The sequence below is a fragment of the Oncorhynchus masou genome, chromosome 12 (genome assembly GCF_036934945.1).
Source record: "Oncorhynchus masou masou isolate Uvic2021 chromosome 12, UVic_Omas_1.1, whole genome shotgun sequence".
Lineage (NCBI taxonomy): Eukaryota > Metazoa > Chordata > Actinopteri > Salmoniformes > Salmonidae > Oncorhynchus > Oncorhynchus masou.
The window spans coordinates 26,714,000-26,738,213 of record NC_088223.1 but is presented as its reverse complement, the minus strand read 5'-3'; the positions used below and the strand labels follow the sequence as shown (position 1 = coordinate 26,738,213).

At 42.8% G+C, this 24,214-nt stretch overlaps 1 protein-coding gene across 3 annotated transcripts; it reads left to right on the top strand.

Annotated features, from left to right (window-relative positions):
• The first annotated feature begins 8,118 nt into the window (after positions 1-8,118).
• c1galt1a (core 1 synthase, glycoprotein-N-acetylgalactosamine 3-beta-galactosyltransferase 1a) lies at positions 8,119-17,940 on the top strand. 3 transcript variants are annotated; one of them, XM_064980060.1, is made up of 4 exons: positions 8,119-8,203; positions 8,608-8,697; positions 13,553-14,217; positions 16,897-17,940. In XM_064980060.1, the coding sequence occupies exons 3-4, from the start codon at positions 13,612-13,614 to the stop codon at positions 17,071-17,073; spliced, it is 783 nt and encodes a 260-aa protein (XP_064836132.1). In that variant the 5' UTR covers positions 8,119-8,203; positions 8,608-8,697; positions 13,553-13,611; the 3' UTR covers positions 17,074-17,940. The 3 variants fall into 3 exon arrangements, with proteins under 3 accessions (XP_064836132.1, XP_064836131.1, XP_064836133.1); XM_064980059.1 differs by having other exon boundaries at positions 8,505-8,697; XM_064980061.1 differs by lacking the exon at positions 8,608-8,697 and having other exon boundaries at positions 8,134-8,203.
• The last annotated feature ends 6,274 nt before the right edge of the window (positions 17,941-24,214 follow it).

Below are 24,214 nucleotides of genomic sequence, written 5' to 3'. Positions count from 1 at the left end.
TTCTTGAATTCCATTTCAAGTGATTTATTTCATATCAAATATTTCATTGTAAATATGTTATTATAAATGTGTAATTCCTGAGAATTATTCTGAGAACCAGTTAATGCTCCCAGATCAATGGATTGATTAATTTAAAAGCACAAACAACCCTGAGCTCATCATCAAAATGACAGGGTTACCCAACATCATTTAAAAAAAAAATAGAATTTCCATCTGCAACACAACATACAACACATGCGATTTTCACTTGCCTACAACAAATTTCTCTCTGGAAATGACTTGATGTTTAATAGCCTACAGTGCACTTGACACGAATGTTACATAACATAGTTTCAAATCAATTAAACCGTCCCTTGATTCTTATTTAAATACAATGAATCACAGTAATAGTCAGCTAATTTGCTCTGAAATACATAGTCCGGTGGGAAACCTTTTTAATCCCGGGTTTAGTCCTAAAGCAGGAGAGATCAACCGTGATCAACCTGCTTGAATCGATTCAAACCTGCACAAGGGGCTGCACTGGGAACACTGAATTTTTATGAAGCGCACCGACAATCACACTGTTGTCAAACGGATTGATGGAAAGAAATATGAGTATAGGTTATTGCAATTACCAACCTATATTGACAATATGACACATGTTGGTGGCATTAGTAGCCTCATATATTTGTCTTTCACAGTACTTAAAATGTCATCCTGAGGAATCGACCAGAAGCTTCCCTAGTTGAAGGGTGCTCATTAGCTGGAGGGGGACAGTGATCTACATCTACACTGTGACAGGGACCATGCTGCTTCTTCTTCCACACATTATAAAGATGTCAAACCACAGAACATGTCTGCCAAAAAGTTCTACTTCTGAGAATGTTCAAGGAATGTTGCTTGATAACTGCATGGCTGGAATTGAAGTACTGTGTTGCTCTATTGGTAAGAGCAGGACACTATCCAAATCCAAGGTTGTGTGTTCAATTCCCACAGGGATTACAAAGGCCTACACAAAATGTAAGAACTGTCCTATGCTGTAAGTCAATTTGGATGAAAGTGTCTGTACAGTGGCATATAGTGTTATTATTATTCAGTGTGGCTGTTGTGAAAGCCATGCTCTGGCACTGAGAGAGTGAGAACTGGGTCGGTAGCTGGGTTTAGGCTGGGTGTCTGGACCAGGCTATGTTAAACCAACAGAGCCGGGCGGCAGGACCGATGCCAGCCCTGCCACCACCGGCCAGGGAGTTTGAAGGGCGGCTTCCTGACATCTCTCGGGATGCAGCGACTAAACATGAGACTGGGATAACAAAGAAACAAAACTATAGACAGCAGGCTCTGATGGAGAATAGAGGACTCCAACCCAGGTTGTATTGTCTCTCCATCAGTTGGGAGTTTGCACAGTCTGTCATCCAAGAGGCAAGAACACCAAATAGTGTCATGACTAATCAAATCAAATCAAATGTATTTATATAGCCCTTCGTACATCAGCTGATATCTCAAAGTGCTGTACAGAAAGGCCAAAACTTAGGAAGAAACCTAGAGAGGAACCAGGCTATGAGGTATGGCCAGTCTTCTTCTGGCTGTGCCGGGTGGAGATTATTACAGAACATGGCCAAGATGTTCAAATGTTCATAAATGACCAGCATGGTCAAATAATAATAATAATCACAGTAGTTGTCGAGGTTGCAACAGGTCAGCACCTCAGGACTAAATGTCAGTTGCCTTTTCATAACCAATCATTAAAAGTATCTCTACCACTCCTGCTGTCTCTAGAGAGTTGAAAACAGTAGGTCTGGGACAGGTAGCACGTCCGGTGAACAGGTCAGGATTCCATAGCCGCAGGCAGAACAGTTGAAACTGGAGCAGCAGCACGGCCAGGTGGACTGGGGACAGCAAGCAGTCATCATACCAGGTAGTCCTGAGGCATGGTCCTAGAGCTCGGGTCATCCGAGAGAGAGAAAGAAAGAGAGAAAGAGAGAGCATACTTAAATTCACACAGGACACCGGATAAGACAGGAAAAGTACTCTAGATATAACAAACTGATCCTAGCCCTCCGACACAAGCTACTGCAGCATAAATACTGTAGGCTGAGACAGGAGGGGTCAGGAGACACTGTGGCCCCATCCGATGATACCCCCGGACAGGGCCAAACAGGAAGGATATAACCCCACCCACTAGACATGACATGTTGTTCAACAGATATTCAGAGCGTTGCTGCAGATATAAATATGGCAACATTCTAAAGGTTCCATGTTCTATCTGCAACATTCTAAAGGTTCCATGTTCAATCTGCAACATTCTAAAGGTCTGTGCACCATCAGACACATTCTAAAGGTTCCATGTTCTATTAGACACATTCTAAAGGTTCCATGTTCTATCAGACACATTCTAAAGGTTCCATGTTCTATCAGACACATTCTAAAGGTCCGTGTACCATCAGACACATTCTAAAGGTTTCATGTTTTTATTTTTTTATTTCACCTTTATTTGACCAGGTAGGCAAGTTGAGAACAAGTTCTCATTTACAATTGCGACCTGGCCAAGTTAAAGCAAAGCAGTTTGACACATACAACAACACAGAGTTACACATGGAGTAAAACAAACATACAGTCAATAATACAGTAGAAAAATAAGTCTATATACAATGTGAGCAAATGAGGTGAGATAAAGGCAAAAAAGACACAAAAAAAGGCCATGGTGGCAAAGTAAATACAGTATAGCAAGTAAAACACTGGAATGGTAGATTTGCAGTGGAAGAATGTGCAAAGTAGAAATAATGGGGTGCAAAGGAGCAAAATAAATAAATACAGTAGGGGAAGAGGTAGTTGTTTGGGCTAATTTATAGATGGGCTATGTACAGGTGCAGTAATCTGTGAGCTAAGACCTCGGGCAGGACTAGCAGTGGCATCCATGGTATTGCACTAAATACATTCTACAGAGCTCTTTGGCCAAGGCCCGTCATTTAGAGAGACATGAAGCTGCAGAGAATCTGGTGTGTGACCTTTTTCATTTTTTTCAGCATTTCCATTGCAGCTTGTGTACAAGCACCACAGAGGCTAGAATTTAACATGTAATATAATAAAAAAGAAGTGTTCAAACTGTACGAAATGTGACTTCAAAGTGTTACATGCCCTTACCCAGGTGGTAAAGGTAGGTAACAGCACATCCACAACACTGATCCTCAACATGGGGACCCCTCAGAGGTGTGTGCTCAGCCCCCTCCTGTACTCCCTGTTCACTCATGACTGCATGGCCAGGCATGACTCCAACACCATCATTAAGTCTGCTGATGACACAACAGTGGTAGGTAGGCCTGATCACCGACAATGATGAGACAGCCTTTTGGAAGGTCAGAGACCTGGCCGTGTGGTGCCAGGACAATAACTTCTCCCTCAACATGATCAAGAGAAAGGAGATGATTGTGGACCCCAGGAAAAGGAGGACCGAGCACGCTCCATTCTCATTGACGGGGCTGTAGCGGAGCAGGTTGAGAGCTTCAAGTTCCTTGGTGTCCACATCACCAACAAACTAACATGGTCCAAGCTGTTGTCGATGTGTTCCTGGTTCGAGCCCAGGGAGGAGCGAATAGAGGGGCAGAAGCTATATTGTTACACTGGCAATACTAAAGTGCCTATAAGAACATCCAATAGTCAAAGGTTAATGAAATACAAATGGTATAGAGAGAAATAGTCCTAATAATTCCTATAATAACTACAACCTAAAACTTCTTACCTGGGAATATTGAAGACTCATGTTAAAATGAACCAACAGCTTTCATATGATCTCATGTTCTGAGCAAGGAATTTAAATGTTAGCTTTCTTACATGGCACATATTGCACTTTTACTTTCTTCTCCAACAGTTTTTTTTTGTTGCATTATTTAAACCAAATTGAACATGTTTCATTATTTATTTGAGGCTAAATAGATTTTATTGATGTATTTTATTAAGTTAAAATAAGTGTTCATTCAGTATTGTTGTAATTGTCATTATTACAAATAAAAAATGTTTTTAAATTGGCCGATTAATCGGTATCAGATTTTTTTTGGGTCCTCCAATAATCGGTATCGGCATTGAAAAATCACAATCGGTCGACCTTTAACAGAGGGTAGTGCGTATGGCCCAGTACATCACCGGGGCCAAGCTTCTTGCCATCCAGGACGTCTATACCAGGCGGTATCAGAGGAAGGCACGGCAAGTGGTACCAGAGCGCCATGTCTAGGTCCAAGAGGCTCCTAAATAGCTTCTAACCCAAGCCATAAGACACCTGAACAACTAAGAGGAGGAGAAGAGAAGCGAGGAGAAGAGAATATCATAGAATCATAAGCAGCAGCTCCATCCACCATGGATCCCTATCCTCAGTCAATCAGGCAGTTAAGGCCACCCTGGTGACAGACAAAAGGACTACATTCTCCCTGCTCTGGTATCCAGCTGCCATTCCATCATCACTTCATTTGACTCATTAATGCAGGACGATGGACTCCCTTCCTCTCTAATTCATCATTACACTGGAAAAACACTCTGTTGGTTCCTCACAGACAGTCATTGTAGTACTGGGCCATATCTGGCTTCAGTTTACCCCCATATCATATGAAGCATATTGAGCACCTGGTAGAAAGCACTAGGCAAAATCAATCCTATAAATTATGATTATTTCATGAATAAGGATAATTCATTAAGGATGACCCCCTGTATGACAAATGAGATACAGAATTATTGGTTAGATATATTATACATAAATTAATAAATGGTTTGCTAAACAAATCCTCAGAGGCTATCAGGACACAGGCCTATGCCAGTCTGCCTGTAAGGCAATTTTAATAAAATTCTGACTACGAGACCCATACTGAATGTCAGAATAAGCAGTCTAGTCTCACTCCAGATACAGACAGAGCCAGTACCTGTCACAAAATACCTGTTGGATGAGTGTGTGTGTGGGTCTAACAACATCATTACTGTTGTTGAGACCCAACGTCTTAGAGCAGGGGTCCCTAAACACTGGGCTGCGGACCGATACCGGGCCGCACGGAAAAGATAAATACATTTTTAGCCAAAAGAGAAACCTGTGCAATCATTTTAGCTGCAGCCTCTCCTAAGAGTTCACAACAAATGTCCTTTGCAGCAGGTAGAATCAACTCCTCGACAATAGTGAAAGGCTACTTGGCCTTTAGCAATACAGCTAGCCACTAAGTATGACGCTCTCAGTGCTGCCACGTTTGTTGATGTGGTGGCTTTCAAGACTTACTTCTGTCCTTCATGTTCACGTTTTCTTCGCTCAAAGAATTCAACAGGTTTGTCTTTAAGTGTAGGGTGCTTGGATTAGATGTGCCAAAGCAGATTTGAGGGCTTCATTGCCTCGTTAGATAGCCTATCTCCACATACTACGCACAGGGGGCTTGGAACATGCAAGTCAACTGTCACAATAAAGCCATATTTTAGGTAGAACATCATATTTTCCATTGAATGAGGCTATTTTTTTTTTTGCAGTCTTGGGCTCCGCTGTCTGCATTATCAACAACGTCGTTGGGCCTTTTATCTCCCTTACACCTTCTGAAGAAGCTCTCCAGCTATGTTTGTTTGTTTTTATTCATGTCAGCTAACATAGTATAAAGTTGGCGTGCAACACAGCTCACGTAGACCGTGATGAACTCGCTGCACACACATTACTCAAGTTCAAAGTCTGTAAACTGTTGTGGCCCTGACAGAGATATTAGAGTGGTGAGAAAGGGACCAACAGACTGCACCAAGGTCAATGTAATTACTGCACAAATAGCCTATAATTGTATAGAATTATTATTTTACCCCCCAAAAATAAAGAAAAATATGTATATTTATCCTTTCCGTGTGGCCCGGTAGCGAATGTCCGTGGCCCGGTGGTTTGGGACCGCTGCTATAGACTACAATATTATGCAACGCTAGTTCTTACTCAGCACTGTCAACACTTTTTATTCAACACTTTTATAAGCCATAAAATGTGCATTCTTCCTACTTCCACTCCTGCTACAACCAACTGTAATGAAGGAGTAGGAAAGTGTATCATGAATTTGTGCATGAGGCGACTCGAGTTTCACCATCAGCTGGAAGACAGTGTCAGTGGAGGAAAGGGAGAGCGGAGGGACGTTGCGAGGTGGACCCTGTGACTGACCATCAGTATAATGTTTTTAAATGGTTTGAACAACAATACATGTGAGCGGTAGATCTCGGCTTGCATTTTGACTCAGAAAAGGTTGGTGACCACTGCTTTAAGCTCACCTGAGAAGAATTACAAACTGACAAAAATGGTATCTATGTATAACAATACAATGTTCATTTAACAGTAAAATAAGACTAAATGCATTTCAAAATGTAAGCTGTGAATGCCTGAAATCTATTATCTTGTAGAAGTTAACCAAATGATGCTGCTATTGTGTGACTGTGACATACAGGCTCAATAACTAGTATGAAAAATATTTTCAATTGGTAAGAAATAGTCATTAATGCCCATGCCATGTGCTTTCCTGTGCATATAATATTTTAATTGTACATAAAGTATGATCTGAGAAGATACAAAACATATTTGAAAAATGTGTTTATCTGGGGGTCCCCTCAACACCAACGTTTTTTTACAGCTTTGAAAGTGGTCACTAGTGGGTACTTACACAGCTGTCAATAACCTAAAAATAAAACATCTGAATGGCTTAAAATAAAAACGGTCATGGATACAACAACCAGATAAATGGGTTGAACCCAAAGATTGACGTGGGCTTAATGGCTACGTGGGCTTAATAGATACGCTGCATGTACTACAATACTGATGATAGATAACATATGTTCATTGTGTGCTGTGCTAAAATTTTGAATCAGAGATGCAGAGATATTGTCTAGGCTCTGGAATTAAGGTAAACACCGCCATTGTGCGGCGAGAGATTAAACGGCACATGTTCTTCTAGAAAAAAGTGACCACCGATATTTGTTAAATCTCCTGTCCCTTCAAATATCCTCTATTCAAGGCAATAACTAGCATGACCATAAGTGTAAGTACGTGCGTATCAATTTCATTTATTAGCTACACATGTATATGTATTGACCGTGCACATGCAATGACAAGCAGTTCTGTAGTGTTGCCAATTTACCCCCCATTCCCTCATGAAGACAGTGACCTCCTCGGGCGCCGCCGTTTTGTTCCTTCTGAATTCATCTTTGACATACTGGTCTCCCAGCGCTCTCAAATCAATGGGCAGGAACCGGTGCAACAGTAGAATCCTCTTGTACAAAGAGAAAACTCTTGATACATGGGAAGGATTCGCCATGAAGTTGTTGGCAAGAGAAACACGCAAAAACAAATAAATCTAGTAAGATCGCTAGCCAACTATGTATGACGGTTAGCTACTTGACTTTCCCTCAAAGACAATTTGGTGGCTGATTGAATGGCAGGTGAATGTTAACTAAACAAGCTGTACGAATCTGTGACTGCTGGCTCGAACTCACAACTTTCAGGTTTCAAGCGAAACATCGCGTTCACAAGTCCTTTCGTGACAAATGTGAAAGCAAATACCTTTGTAGAAAGTTATTCACGTGAATTTCATATGTTCCAGTTATTGGAAATGACGTGAACCAAATGATATATGCATTGCAGCACTAAGCAGTAGCCTAAACGACAAAAACCAAATCAGTCAGGGGATTCTCAATGTCCATCGTAACCTGAGACAAGTATTATAAAGAGTGGTTATGAACATGTTATAGAACTGTTACAAAGTTATTTATATAAAAAAATACATTTTTATTTGAGTTCCCTCCCCCAAAGATAAAGAGAAAAAAATAGGGGCGACACTGACTAAATCGATTTTTGTTTCCTAGAACATTCTTGTGATTGCAGGTAAATGGATGAAAGGACGATCCGTATACCTTTCGTTCAATATCCGAATTTAAACAACAAATACGGATACCATTTGTATCAGTGGATATAACCATGCACAGACTGAAAATGTGTCAATTATAGCCTACTAGTGTACATACATACTCGCAGTCTCATCATCAGATGTATCAGACATGGCAAAATTAAGACAAACTGCTTGGTAACATTCCAAGGAATGAGTATAGGAGGTACCTGATAAACCATGAGTTCACCTGCCTATAAAACTCACTCCCACCGCTATGTGCTCTTACTGTTGAAAATCCATGCTTCTATGCGTTATCCACAATCAGAGGAGAATAATTTTGTTAAACATTTTTGTGTGATCAGGTAAGCCCGTTTTCTTCCGGTAAAAATGACCAACGATAATATCAAAATATTTTGAATATCAAAATGTTGCAAAATGTGTTATTGTAACTTTAAAAGTAACAGTAACTTTGATTGAGAGTCATTATTACAATCCTTTATTTTAAATACATCCCCACTTGTAAAGTGATCTTGAACATGATAGCACAATCAACGTCAGTTGTATACTGTATATAGCATATTTGCAAATGATTTTTGACAGGTTGGAAGTAACAAGTGTTTGTTCACCTGCCCTAACTCACTTATTTTTTTGTATCACTCACAGGGTTTGGTCTGAAAGAGGGGAATTATGATCACTCTTTCACTGGTACCCTTTGTGTCTGGGCTGTGTATAGGATTTCTGTCTATTCAATACTTTGTTTACTCAGACACAGGCACTGCAAAACCAGCTGTTTTCTCACTGGGCAACTCCAGTGGAGTTCATAATGACAAAAGGGTTCCAAGACACATACACTCAGGTAATTGACTTCTGAATATCCATTCACTGCCCTTTATTTGTGGCTTTCTTAATCCCAATATTGTAGTAAAATGTTATTCATCAAAAACGAATGTAATGTAAACAAATGCGTTTTGAGGTTTTCTCCACTTGCTATGACGATGTAAGGTCTAAGTAGAAAGCTTTTTTTTGTGTGTGAGAGAATCTTCTAACATCTGTGATTCCTGAAATAATTCTGGTTCCAAGAGGCCAGTGGATTTGAGCACAGTGCTGGGAACACCACTGTTCCGGGTTTGATTCCTGCATAGGCCAAATGCAGTTGTTTCAATGACAACCAAATACTTTGGATAAAGTACAGTTTCCCAAACTCGGTCCTGGCCCCCCAACAAAAAAACGTTGGTGCCCTATCACTACACAGCTAATTCAAATACAGTGCCTCCAGAAAGTAATCAACCCCTTTGACTTTTTCCACATTTTGTTGTGTCACAGCCTGATTTAAAATGGATTAAATTGAGATTTTGTGTCACTGCCCAACACACAATACCCCATAATATCACAGAGGAATTATGCTTTTAGACATTTTTACAAATGTATAAAAAATGAAAAGCTGAAATGTCTTGACAAATTTAAATGTGCTTAAGAAGTCACAAAATAAATTAATGGACTCACTCTGTGTGCAATGTGTTTGACATGATTTTTGGTACCTCAGTCGAGCAGTGAAGTTCAAACATAGATTCAACCACAAAGGCCAGGGAGGTTTTCCAATGCCTATCAAAGAAGGAAAACCCACCTATTGGTAGATGGGTAAAAACTCAAATCTGACATTGAATATCCCTTTGAGCATTGAGAAGTTATTAATTACACATTGGATTGTGTATCAATACACCCAGTCACTACAAAGATACAGGCGTCCTTCCGAACTCAGCTGCCAGAGAAGAAGGAAACCGCTAAATGTTGGAATATTGCTGTGGAGACTTGCTTCCATTAAGCCACAAGAGCATTAGTGAGGTCGGCACTGATGTTGGGCGATTAGGCCTGGTTTACAGTCGGTGTTCCAATTTATCCCATAGGCGTTGAGGTCAGGGCTCTGTGCAGGCCAGTCAAGTTCTTCCACACCGGTCTCAACAAACCATTTCTGTATGGACCTTGCTTTGTTCACGGGGGCAATGTCATGCTGAAACAGGAAAGGGCCTTACCCAAACTGTTGCCACAAAGTTGAACACACAGAATCATTTAGATTGTCATTGTACAGAATGTACATATAGGTAAGGATAAAGTAACGAGTCAAGAAGATAGATAATTAACAGTAACAGCTGTAATGTCTGCTTCCAACTCACATGCTCTGTCATGCCCTGATCTGTTTCACCTGTCCTTGTGATTGTCTTCACCCCCTCCAGGTGTCGTTTATTTTCCCCAGTGTATTTATCCCTGTTTCCGGTCTCTCTGTGCCAGTTCGTCTTGTCTTTCCAAGTCAACCAGCATTTTTCCTGTTCTCGTGCTATTTGCATTTCTCTTTTTTCTAGTCCTCCAGGTTTTGACCCTTACCTCTTTCTGGACTTTGTACCCGCCTGCCTGACCATTCTGCCTGCCTTAACCACGAGCCTGTCTGCCACTCTTTACCTCCTGGACTCTGATCTGGTTTTGACCTTTTGCCTGTCTACAACCTCTCTTGCGTACTCCTTTTGGATTAATAAACACTGTAAATGTCACGACTTTTGCCGAAGTCGTTGCCTCTCCTTGTTCGGGCGGTGCTCGGCGTTCGACGTCACCGGTCTTCTAGCCATCATTGATCCTTTTTTCATTTTCCATTGGTTTTGTCTTGTCTTCCCACACACCTGTTTTCAATCCCATTCATTACTTGTTGTGTATTTAACCCTCTGTTTCCCCTCATGTCTTTGTCAGAGATTGTTTTATTGTCAGTGTAGTGTGATGGTGTATAGGTGCGCGTCGGGTCCTCGTACCCATGTTGTTTATGTACATTTAGTGTTATGGAGCATACTCCGTGAACTTTATTAAAAGACTCCATTTTACACTCTATTTGACTCTCCTGCGCCTGACTTCCCTGCCACCTATTACACCTATGCATGACAGTAAAGCTCCAACAATCTGCCTCTTGTGACTGCATCTGGATCTCACCTTGTTTCATGATATGCTCAAACAGCACATAGATCCCCTGAACGCAGCTCTCTCTCCAGATCCCAATCACCTGAATTCTGATCACCTGTTCGCACACCTGTATGTCATTATCACACTATTTAGTTCAGTTTGAGGCACCCCATCATTGTGAGGTATTGTTTTTTTTGTGACACACTTCTATTCGGAGCTCTGTTTCCCCCGTAATTTAATCCTCCCGTGTATGATAGTTTTTGCCTGCCTCACTAAAAACGCATTTTGAAAATTCTCTGCCTGTACCTTAGCCTATCGGATATTTAGCAGTCTTACTTCCAGCGCAGACAGAGATAGCCGCCTCGCTTCGCTATCCTAGGAAACTATGCAGTATTTTGTTTTTTTATGTGTTATTTCTTACATTGTTACCCCAGGAAATATTAGGTTTTATTACATACAGTCGGAAGGAACTATTGGATATAAGAGCAACGTCAACTCACCAACATTACGACCAGGAATACGACTTTCCCGAAGCGGATCCTCTGTTTGGTCCACCACCCAGGACATGGATCGGATCCCAGCCGGTGACCCAAAACAACGGCGCCGCAGAAGGGGCAGCCGGAGTGGTCTTCTGGTCAGGCTCCGTAGACGGGCACATCGCGCACCGCTCCCGAGCATACTACTCGCCAATGTCCAGTCTCTTGACAACAAGGTAGACGAAATCCGAGCAAGGGTTGCCTTCCAGAGAGACATCAGAGATTGTAAAGTTCTTTGTTTCACAGAAACATGGCTCACGTCAGAGTCGGTACAGCCACCCAGCTTCTTCACGCATCACGCCGTCAGAAACAGACATCTCTCTGGTAAGAAGAAGGGCGGGGGTGTATGCCTTATGATTAACGAGACGTGGTGTGATCATAACAACATACAGGAACTCAAGTCCTTTTGTTCACCCGACTTAGAATTCCCCATAATCAAATGCCGACCACAATATCTACCAAGAGAATTCTCTTCGATCATAATCACAGTCGTGTATATCCCGCCCAAATCAAACACATCGACTGCCCTGAAAGTACTACATTAAACTCTATGTAAACTGCAAACCACATATCCTGAGGATGCATTTATTGTAGCTGGGGCTAATCTGAAAACAAGGCTCACAAAATTTTATCAGCATATCAAATGCGTGACCCGGGCTGGCAACCCTGAATCATTGTTATTTTAACTTCCGCGACGCATATAAAGCCCTCCCCCACCCTCCTTTCGGAAAATCTGACCACGATTCCATTTAGTTGCTCCCAGCTTATAGACAGAAACTAAAAAAGGTAGCGCCCGTGCTCAGATCTGTTCAACGCTGGTCCGAACAATCAGATTCCACGGTTCAAGATTTCTTCTATCACGTGGACTGGGATATGTTCCGCATAGTGTCGGACAATAACATTGATGAATATGCTGATTCGGTGAGCGAGTTTATTAGCAATTGCATCGGTGATATTGTACCCACAGCGTCTATCAAAACATTACCCAACTAGGAACCGTGGATTGATGGCAGCATTCGCTCAAAACTGAAAGTGTGAACCACTGCTTTTAATCAGGGCAAGGTGACCGGAAACATGACCAAATGCAAACAGTGTAGCTATTCCCTCCGCAAGGCAATCAAACAAGTGAAGCGTCAGTATAGAGACAAAGTAGAGTCGCAATTCAACGGCTCAGACACGAGAGGTATGTTGCAGGGTCTACAGTCAATCACGGACTACAAAAGGAAAACCAGCCCCGTCACGGACCCCGATGTCTTGCTCCCAGACAAACTAAACAACTTCTTCGCTCGCTTTGAGGACAACACATTGCCACTGACACAGCCCGCAACCAAAACCTGCGGGCTCTTCTTCACTGCAGGCAATGTGAGTAAACATTTAAACGTGATAACCCTCGCAAGGCTGCCGGCCCAGACGGCATCCCCAGCCGTGTCCTCAGAGCATGCGCAGACCAGCTGGCTGGTGCATTTACGGACATATTCAATCAATCCCTATCCCAGTCTGCTGTTCCCACACGCTTCAAGAGGGCCACCATTGTTCCTGTTCCCAAGAAAGCGAAGGTAACTGAGCTAAATGACTATCACCCCGTAGCACTCACTTCTGTCATCATGAAGTGCTTTGAGAGACTGGTCAAGGACCATATCACCTCCACCCTACCAGATACCCTAGACCTACTCCAATTTGCTTACCACCTCAATAGGTCCACAGATGACGCAATCACACTGAACACTGCCCTAACCCATCTGGACAAGAGGAATACCTATGTAAGAAAGTTGTTCATCGACTACAGCCTCCTGAGGCGGAAGAGGTGTTGTCATGCTCTCTTCATGACTCGTTGGTGTGTGTGTGAACCATGATAATTTCTTAGTGATGTGGGCACAGAGGAACTTGAAGCTCTCAACCTGCTCCACTACAGCCCTGTCGATGTGGAAGGGTGCAGGCTTGGTCCTCTGTTTCCTGTAGTCCACGATCAGCTCCTTTGTCTTGCTGATGTTGAGGGAGAGGTTGTAGTCCTGGCACCACACTGCTAGGTCTCTGACCTCTTCCCTGTAGGCTGACTCATCATTGTCGGCGATCAGGCCAACCACCGTTGTGTCGTCAGCAAACTTAATGATGGTGTTGAAACTGTGCGCGGCCACGCAGACGTGGGCGAACAGGGAGTACAGGAGGTGTCTAAGCACGCACCCCAGGACCAAGTTTGGGACACCCTATTCATTATTTTTAAATGATCTCTTTCAGATGAGGACAGGAGTGTTGCAGCCAGCCTGTCCCAAAATGTACGAGTACTATGTTGGATCATGACTGGGCCTAAGAACCTGGAGTCCAGAACCAAACACATCCGGGCCACCTGGGGCAAACGATGCAACAAAGTCCTCTACATGAGCTCAGTGGAGACAGAATTCCCCACGGTGGGGCTCAACGTAACTGAGGGACGAGACCAGCTCTACTGGAAGACCATCAGAGCCTTCCAATACATCTACCAACACCACCGCAACGACTACGACTGGGTCCTCAAAGCCGACGATGACACGTTCGTGGTCATCGAGAACCTCCGACACACATTGTCTAAACAGGACCCGGAGAAGCCTGTATACTTTGGGAGAAGGTTCCGACCGTTCGTCCAGCAGGGTTACATGAGTGGTGGAGCCGGCTATGTCCTCAGTAAAGAAGCCGTCAGAAGGTTCATCAAGGGATTCGACACTGGGAAATGTTCCCACTTCTCCACCATTGAAGACATGGCTCTAGGGAAGTGTATGGAGACTATGGGTGTGGAGCCGGGGGACTCCAGAGATGTGAAGGGAAGGCAGACGTTTCATCCCTACCCACCACAGAAGTACCTGGTCAAAGAGCCACCCAGAAAACTGCCCTGGTATCTCTTATACGACCACTACAAACCAAGAGAGGTAAGCATAGCCTAACCCTAATGAAGTGGACACTTACATCAAGTATGATCATACATATCACTCTATTCAATTATATTTTCAGGTCTGTATGTGGGTGTGATGCTGTCCCCATGCGTAATCTAATCAAATCAAATTTTATTAGTCACATGTGCCACATACAACAGGTGTAGACCTTACAGTGAATTGCTTACTTACGAGACCCTAACCGACAGTGCAGTTTTAAAAAATACAGATTAAAAATAAGAGATAAAAGTAACAAGTAACTAAAGAGGAGCAGTAAAAAATAACATATACAGGGGGTGCCGGTACACAGTCAATGTGCGGATGCACCGGTTAGTTGAGGTAGTATGTACATGTAGGTAGAGTTAATTAAAGTGAGTATGCATAGATGACAACAGAGAGTGGTGTGGGGAGGGGGGGGGGGTCAATGTGAATAGTCTGGGTAGCCATTTGATTAGCTGTTCAGGAGTCTTATGGCTTGGGGGTAGAAGCTGTTTAGAAGCCTCTTGGACCTAGACTTGGCGCTCCGGTACCACTTGCCGTGCAATAGCAGAGAGAACAGTCTATGACTAGGGTGGCTGGGGTCTTTGACAATTTTCAGGGCCTTCCTCTGACACCGCCTGGTATAGAGGTCCTGGATGACAGGAAGCTTGGCCCCAGTGATGTACTGGGCCGTTTGCACTACCCTCTGTCGTGCCTTGCGGTCGGAGGCCGAGCAGTTGCCATACCAGGCAGTGATGCAACCAGTCAGGATTCCCTCGATGGTGCAGCTGTAGAATCTTTTGAGGATCTGAGGACCCATGCCAAATCTTTTCAATCGCCTGAGGGGGAATAGGTTTTGTTGTGCCCGCTTTACGACTGTCATGGTGTGCTTGGACCAGTTTGGTGGTGATGTGGACACCAAGGAACTTGAAGCTCTCAACCTGCTCCACTGCTGCCCTGTCAATGAGAATGGGAGCGTGCTCTGTCCTCTTTTTCTTGTAGTCCACAATCATCTCCTTTGTCTTGATCATGTTGAGTCAGAGGTTTTTGTCATGGCACCACAAGGCCAGGTCTCTGACCTCCTCCCTATAGTTTGTCTCGTTGTTGTCTGTGATCAGGCCTTCCACTGTTGTGTCATCGGCAAATGTAATGATGGTGTTGGAGTCGTGCCTGGCCGTGAAGTCATGAGTGAACATGGAGTACAGGAGGGGTCTGAGCACGCACCCCTGAGGGGCCCCTGTGTTGAACAGCGTGGCGGATGTGTTGTTACCTACCCTTACCACCTGTGGGCGGCCCGTCAGGAAGTCCAAGATCCAGTTGCAGAGGGAGGTGTTTAGTCCCAGGGTCCTTAGCTTATTGATGAGCTTTGAGGGAAATATGGTGTTGAACGCTGAGCTGTAGTCAATGTACAGCATTCTCACATAGGTGTTCCTTTTGTCCAGGTGGGAAAGGGCAGTGTGGAGTCCAATAGAGACTGCATCATCTGTGGATATGTTGTAGTAGTATGCAAATTAGAGTGGGTCCAGGATTCTTGGGATGATGGTGTTGATGTGAGCCATGACCAGCCTTTCACAGCACTTCATGGCTACAGACGTGAGTGCTACAGGTCGATAGTCATTTAGGCAGGTTACCTTAGTGTTCTTGGGCACAGGCACTATGGTAGTCTGCTTAAAACATGTGTCACGAACCTCAAAATGAGCGGACCAAGCTGCAGCGTCCATTGAGTTCCACATCTTTTTAATACAAAGTGAAACTAGAAACAAAACCACAAAACTTACAAAGAACGTGAAGACGTAGTGCACAAACACACAAACACTATCCCACAAAGCAGGTGGGAGATAGGGCTTCCTAAATATGATCCCCAATTAGAGGCAACGATTACCAGCTGCCTCTAATTGGGAACCATACAAAACCACCAACATAGAAATACACATTCTAGAACACCCCCCTAGTCACACCCTGACCTAAACCACTATAGAGCATCAAAAGGCTCTCTATGGCCAGGGTGTGACAACATGTTGGTATTACAGACTCGGACAGAGGTTGAAAATGTCAGTGAAGACACTTGCCAGTTGGTCAGTGCATGCTCGCAGTACACGTCCTGGTAATCCGTCTGGCCCTGCATCTCTGTGTGTGGAGTAAAGGTGGTCTAGAGTTCTTTTCCCTATGGTTGCACATTGAATATGTTGATAGAAATGAGGTAAAACAGATGTAAGTTTCCCTGCATTAAAGTCCCTGGCTACGAGGAGCGCCGTCTCTGGGTGAGCGTTTTCTTTATTGCTTATGACAGAATACAGCTCATTCAATGCTATCTTGGTGCCAGCCTCTGACTGTAGTGGTATCTAAACAGCTACAAAGAAATGTATTGCGTGTAATGTATTGTGAAAGGTGTCATAGATGCTTTGGGATTAGAATTCAGTGTGTCATGATTATGGCTTATGAGTAGCTACAGTAAATATTTACTCATGGCTTTGTACTTTGTATTATAAGTAAGTAGCCAAGGTTCGTGCGAGCAGGAAAGGCTCATAAGACAAAAGCCTATATCTTGTTTCTGTAGCGTGAGGTAGCATGATGTCTATCGCAGGGCCTTATATAAACACTTGTATAATGTTTTATACAGGCTTAATAAAGCATTTGGCATACTACCTAAACCACCATTAATACACTTAATCAGACTGTCGTTCTTCTTTCCCCCAGGGCCCAGAATGTTGTTCAGATCACATCGTATCATTTCACTACATCTACCCTGTAGAGATGCACACACTGGAATACTTCACCTATCATCTACGGCCCTATGGATACAAGTACAGGTACAACCCTGATGCTCTAGCAGCTGAAATGGAGAGTAACACCACCACACCTGTCTCTGCTTAACACAGAGATATCACAGACAGACTACTGCACTGAAGAAAGAACTTATTACTGTGTCATGTTTAAATGCCGAAACAACAGCCTGACATTGCCACTTTCTTTGGTAAGCTGAGCAACGAGACTGAGGAAATTGAACCACTCTCAAATTCATTGACATGGTAGTTTTTTTGAAGCTATACATTATTTACATAGACAACAAATACATGAACAATAGAGTAATATTGTTTATTTTTGTGACAGGGTGAGACTGTTGAACTAAGCTCATAAGGCATTTGCATATCATTAATCAAATTTGCATTGAGAAGCAAGGAATCTTCCAGACTTTGCCTTTAACTGTAGGCTTGCACTATCGACCACAACTGTTAATCGTATAATCTGCGTAGGTCTTATCTGTACATATGATATTTATTTAAGGTTCTTATGTTTCGGGCATTCTATATTTTGTGTATATTTTATTATATATTTATTCAAACAAACAGCTAAGTTCATTCTGTTTGAGTTTCACATTTCCTTCTTTGCTTTTGTTGTACAATGTAAATATATATATTTTACAACTTACAGTAAAACATAGGTTAATATGATATTTTGTTCAAATGAAAATAGAATGTATGTATGTATGTATGTATGTATGTATGTATGTATGTATGTATGTATGTATGTATGTATGTATGTATGTATGTATGTATATATGTATATATGTATGTATGTATGTATGTATGTATGTATGTATGTATGTATGTATGTATGTATGTATGTATGTATGTGTTCTATAGATTTCTGAAGGTCTAACGCAATATTACATTCAGATTGTTAGCTAAAGACGTGTACTGAACTTGTCAAGATTTCAACATAAAATTATATTTCTATTTCTATGGGACTCCTAACCTGTGAGAATCTGTTCAGTGTTTTTGGTTTGGAAGTTAAGGTGTCTTTTAATGGACAATTATTTGAAGCAACACAATGAGTAAAAACAAAGGTGTATGAAAATATAAAAAATATAAAGAGGTTGAATATTTGTACAGTACAGGGGGTAATTCACAGACTACATAAAGAACACAATAGAGAAATAGAGTATACAGGTCCTCTCTGGAGCATCAGTGTAGCAGTGTTGTCGTTCACCTGATCTTTGGTCAAACTGTAACGGATAGAGAGGCTGTGTCCCGATTCTCCACCCTTATCCCAAAGTATGTACTTACACACTCCACATCCTTGGGAGAGTTGGGATGCAGCCATAGATAGATAAGAGCCCATGTCCTCAGTGCATCCCTCTGACATCAACATTGGGAAATGTGCAGGCTTTGCACACAGCCCTCCTCTCTTTAAACAAAGCACAACTGTCTGTTACGTGTGGACGCAGGTGCTCCTGAACCTGGCTTCCGACTCAAACTGATTTCCGTTGCCCTGGCAACCTCCGTACCAGAACTGGGCACGGCCCAGGGTCCAAGATGGCCCAGGGTCCAACATGGCCCAGGGTCCAACAGCTGTCTGCACCCCACCACTGGAACAGACAAGAGGTTTTTGTAAGACTTTATAATGTCTTTTACATCATTATAACAAGTTATAAAGCATTACACTTGTTTTATAAATGCTTATATTATATGACTTTCTATTTTAACTGACTTACAGAGAGACAAATGGGTTAATACCATCTGTTTGCTGAAGATGTGACAACTGGTTTTGTAATATTATGATGTAATCTGAACAAGGAAACAGATCTGAGCCTACCGTAGACAAAACATTTATAGTGGGTGTATGGAAATGTGTGAAGAAATCCATGTACAGATAAGACAACCTAGCTTGATAAGCCACGCAAAGACAAACAATACACACAGACCCCTGCAAAAAACAAACATTAGTTCAGTTCCACATGCCAATTTTCAAAAAGAAAAACATTTTACCTTTTTAAAAAAGGACACTGGTATTGAAAAGAAACAAGAGATGTTGAAAATATGTGTCTGCAAACAGATCTACAGCAAATGAAGGGTCTATGCCAGGGTGTAGGAGCTAGGGGCAGGAGCTAGAGGTAGGAGCTAGAGGTAGGAGCTAGGGGGTAGGAGTTAGGCGTAGGAGCCAGGGGTAGGAGCCAGAGGGTAGGAGTTAGGCGTAGGAGCCAGGGGTAGGGGCTAGGGAAGGGGTGGGCAAACTTTTTGGCTCGAGGGCCACATTGGGATTTTGCAATTTAACGGAGGGACACATTTCTGGGGGGACCAATTGTTTGTTAAAATCCATTTGCGGGGGCCTCCTGAGTGGCACAGTGGTCTAAGGCACTGCATCGATCCCAGGCTGTATCACAGTTGGCCATGACTGGGAGACCAATGAGGCGGTGCACAATTGGCCCAGCATCCGGGTTAGGAGAGGGTTTGGCAGGCTGAGATTTCCTTGTCCCATCGCGCTCGAGCGACCCCTGTGGTGGGCCGGGCACATGCACGCTGACACCGTTGCCAGGTGTACAGTGTTTCTTCAGACACATTGGTGTGGCTGGCTTCCAGGTTAAGCGGACATTATGTCAAGAAGCAGTGTGGCTTGTCTGGGTCGTGTTTCGGAAGGTTGCACGGCTCTCAACCTTCGTCTCTCCGTACGGGAGTTTCAGCAATGGGACAAGACTGTAACTACCAATTGGATACCACGAAATTGGGGGGGGGGGGGTTAAAAATATATAATAATAAGGAGCTAAGGGAGCTAAGGGGTAGGGGCTAGGGTTAGAAGCTAGGGGGTAGGGGCAGGAGCTAGGAGGTAGGGGCTAGAGGGAAAGACTAGAAGCTAGGGAGTAGGGGTAGAAGCTAGTGGGTAGGGTCTACGTGTAGGAGCTAGGGAGTAGGGGCTACAGGTTCAGGGGTACAGGGTAGGAGCTGGGCGGTAGGGCTAGGAGTTAGGGGGTACAGTGGAATGGGTTAGAGGCTATTGGGTAGGGGCTATGAGTAGGGGTTACGGATACAGGGTAGGGGCTATGGGGTAGGGCTACGGGGTAGGAAATAGGGGGTAGGTACTACGGGTAGGAATGAGGAGGTAGGGGGTAGGGGCTAGGGGTAGGAGCTAGGGGTAGGAGAAAAGGCCTAGGGGGTAGGAGCTAGGGTGTAGGGGCTACGCGTTAGGGGCTACAAGGTAGGAGCTAGGAGGTAGGGGTAACAGGGTAGGTGTAACGGGATAGAGGATACAGGGGAATGGGGTAGGGCCAAGGGGTAGGAGGTATGTGGTACGATCTAGAAGTAGGGGCTAGGCCTGGGGGTAGGGACTAGGGGTAGCAGCTAGGAGGTAGGGGATAGGGACTAGGGGTAAGAGATAGGGGCTATGGGTTAGCAAACACACACAACCTGTTCTACTGATATGTTGAACTAGCTGTCAAAAGCCACATTTCATATTATGAACCAAATCTACTGTAAAAGAGGGTAATGGGAGTTTACTGGTATTGTCATAAACATGTAGTTAAAAAGACCTCTCATAAGATTAACAACACTAAAAGAGATGTAACATACAATCATGGGTGGGAGAGCTTACTGGTATTGTTATAAAGCATATTGTTCATCTGTCTTTATCCCTAATCAAACAACCTCATATCACACAATAGCCAATGAAATAGTCTGTAAAGTAATAGAAGCAATACTTATGTCTTTTGAAATCGGTGGCTTATGGTATGAAGGCAAATACGGATAGTAAAAACAAACATTGCATTGTAGTGAAGTAATTTGATAAGAATTGATCACACTAAAATGCAACCTGGTTTAGAGCATTTCATATTATTGTGTATGTAAATCTGTGACAATCCATTTTGTATGATATGTTAGGTTTTGTATGTTATGTATTCATTTGTGGATGTCCATCTGGCATTTTGAATGATATGCTACGAGTAACAATTTGTATATGTTACACATTTGCAAAATGTACAATATGTTAGGAATTTGCTAACTGTATAATATGAAGCAAATTTGCAAAAACGTATGCTGTTACGAATTCCAATTTGATGCGATTAACATTAGCTGGGTGGCTAATGCAAACTTTAGCTAGCTGGCTAACAATAGCTCGGTTAGGGTTAAGGTAAGGAATTTGTATAAAATGTTAAGTTTAGGGTTAGTTAAATGGGTTAAGTTTAGGGTTAGGGTTAGCTAACATGCTAAGTAGTTGCAAAGTAGCAAGTAGTTAAAAAATTGCTAATTAGCTAAAATGCTAAATGCGATTTGAACACGCAACCTTTGGGTTGTTAGATGTTCGTGTTATATAGCCAAGCCATCCACCCCGACCAACCACCCTCCTTTCGTTTTTGCCTTGAGTAACATTCTGTCTCATGAAACCATACCAAATGTAACATGTCACACTAATTTGAGTGTCCAGGATTTAGATTTACTATGTTATGTCCAGTGGTGACCCGTATTTCAGGGCAGGTGGGGCCCCAAATCATTTTTTTTTGGGGGGGGGGCTTTTCTGTTTTGCATGTTATTTTGGCATTAATACGCGTCACATATCAATTTGCAAACAATGTAAAATAATATATATCATTGAGATAATAAAGCCGCATAGAAACGTGGTCTCTTTTCTGTTTTTTTTTGAGTAAATCAGCTCCAAAATGCAGGTGTTTCAGCGTAGCTCAGTGTTTTCTGTGGTAGTGTTGCACCGTGATTGTCTCAGTGTACTGTCACTCATGAGGACACATCATCATCACCAAGTCTAAGGGTAGAGCTAGAAAATTCCAGCCCCTTGGGTGCTGCCATAGAGTTACAATAGAAGTGCCCATCCAAGAAGGCTCAAGGTCATTGGCCACTGATAAAATGTCAAATCACATTACATCTACAATAGCTTCAATTGCACTGATCATGTCAACATCATACTTTCAAAATCTTAGCTAACAGTCATCATCATGAATCAAGTCGACAATCTACTGGCAAATCCTTTTTGATCCTTGTCATATGAAGAGAAATAATGAAGAGAAATTATAGATAAAACTTATTGGTGTTCATCGGCCAAAAACATTACACAACAAGTTGGAAATTGCAAATTCAACAATGAGTGGTTTGGAAGGAATCAGTGTGGCTAACAATCAATCAGTGTGGCTAACAATCAATCAGTGTGGCTAACAATCAATCAGTGTGGCTAGCAATTATTAGCCTGTGATTCAGTGGAGTGGCTGTGTAGTCCAAAGTCTAAGATTAAGAGTCTCTTTTCCTAGTTTAAAACTATAAACATTCAACATTGGCCATACTGTCAATGAAGCATGATTTGTGCCGTGCTCAAAACAACTGTTAACTCGGAACTGCAAAATCTGACTTTAGTGAGTTCAAGACAATTGGGAACTCGGGAAAAACGAGTTATGACTGGGAAAATACATTTTGAACTTTCATCCAACTCGGAATTGTAAATTCGGAACACGGGCCTCTTTCAAAAGCTACGACCTGAAGATCACTGACATCATCATGATTCAACCACCCCCACCCCAGGGTTCCCAGGTCTCTTGAAAGCACCCTAAATCCAGAGAATGCCAGACTTGGATGACAAAGTTTGATGACAAAATCTTCCCACGAAGGACCGCCGCACCACCTTCCTGTTCAAGTACAACAAGGTGAGTCCAAAAAATGTATTGTATCCTGTTGCATAAATTATGTAATATGCCAGGGAGATACAGTTGAAGTTGGAAGTTTACATACACATAGGTTGGAGTCATTAAAACTCATTTCTCAACCACTCCACGAAATTCTTGTTAAAAAACTATAGTCTTGGCAAGTCGGTTAGGACATCTACTTCGTGCAAGACAGAAATATTTTTTTACAGACAGACTATTTAATTTATAATTCACTGTATCACAATTCCAGTGGGTCATAAGTTTACATACACTAAGTTGACTGTGCCTTAAAACAGCTTGGGAAATTCCAGAAAATGATGTCATGGCTTTAGAAGCTTCTGATAGGCTAACTGACATCATTTGAGTCAATTGCAGGTATACCTGTGAATGTATTTCAAGGCCTACCTTCAAACTCAGTGCCTCTTTGCTTGACATCGTGGGAAAATCAAAAGAAATCAGCCAAAAAGAAGGTGTGAAAAGTGAAAATCAATCCCAGAACAACAGCAAAGGACCTTGTGAAGATGCTGGTACAAAATATCTATATCCACAGTAAAACGAGTCCTATATCGACATATTCTGAAAGGCCGCTCAGCAAGGAAGAAGCCATTGCTCCATTAAAAAAGCCAGACTACGGTTTGCAACTTTACATGGGGACAAAGAAATGTCCTCTGGTCTGATGAAACAAAAATAGAACTGTTTGGCCATAATGACCATCGTTATGTTTGGAGGAAAAAGCGGGAGGCTTTCAAGGTGAACAACGGTGTTATACACTTGAGTGAAGACCCAAAAGCGGTTTAACAGAAACAGAGTTCTTTAATGAGAAAACAGGAATGGCATAGATCCTCTTCCGACGTTGACAATGGCACAATAGACTACCCGCAGAGAGGGCGACAAATGAAACATAAAGTCCCTCTGATGAATAGCAGGTTAGCGGCGACAGGCTGCAGGTCGCTCTGGGTCGGTGCGGGTCACAGAGGAACGGTGGTACCTGATCACACGTAGCATCAGATGAACTGGACACAGTGCAAACAAAAGACAGTTAGAAGTGTACAGGATGCACCTGCCAGGCAGACTCCGACAGGATAGGATAAGGAGGAAGCAAACGAGACGATAGCTTGCTTCTGGCATGAGAAACACAAACGGGAATCTGACACCGAAAGTAGCAGGAACAGAGAGAGAAATAGAGACCTAATCAGAGGGAAAAAAGGGAACAGGTGGGGAAAGGGTGAACGAGGTAGTTAGGGGAGATGAGGAACAGCTGGAGAAGGAGAGAAAGAGAAGGTAACCTAATAAGACCAGCAGAGAGAGACAGAGTGAAGAGAAAGGACAGGAACAGACATAATAAGACATGACAAACGGTGGTGGTAGCATCATGTTGTGGGGGTGCTTTGCTGCAGGAGGGACTAGTGCACTTCACAAAATAGATGGCATCATGAGAGAGGAAAATTATGTGGATATATTGAAGCAACATCTCAGTCAGGAAGTTAAAGATTGATCGGAAATGTACGATGACCTCAAGCATACTTCCAAAGTTGTGGCAAAATGGCTTAAGGATAACAAAGTCAAGGTATTGGAGTGGCCATCATAAAGCTCTGA

Bases quoted from the DNA above. Each gene is read 5' to 3' on its own strand.
- c1galt1a (XM_064980059.1), top strand. From the start codon at position 8,529: ATGATCACTCTTTCACTGGTACCCTTTGTGTCTGGGCTGTGTATAGGA. The intron at 8,698-13,552 runs GTAATTGACTTC...GATCTCTTTCAG, and splicing joins TCCAAGACACATACACTCAG to ATGAGGACAGGAGTGTTGCA. The intron at 14,218-16,896 runs GTAAGCATAGCC...TCTTTCCCCCAG, and splicing joins ACCACTACAAACCAAGAGAG to GGCCCAGAATGTTGTTCAGA.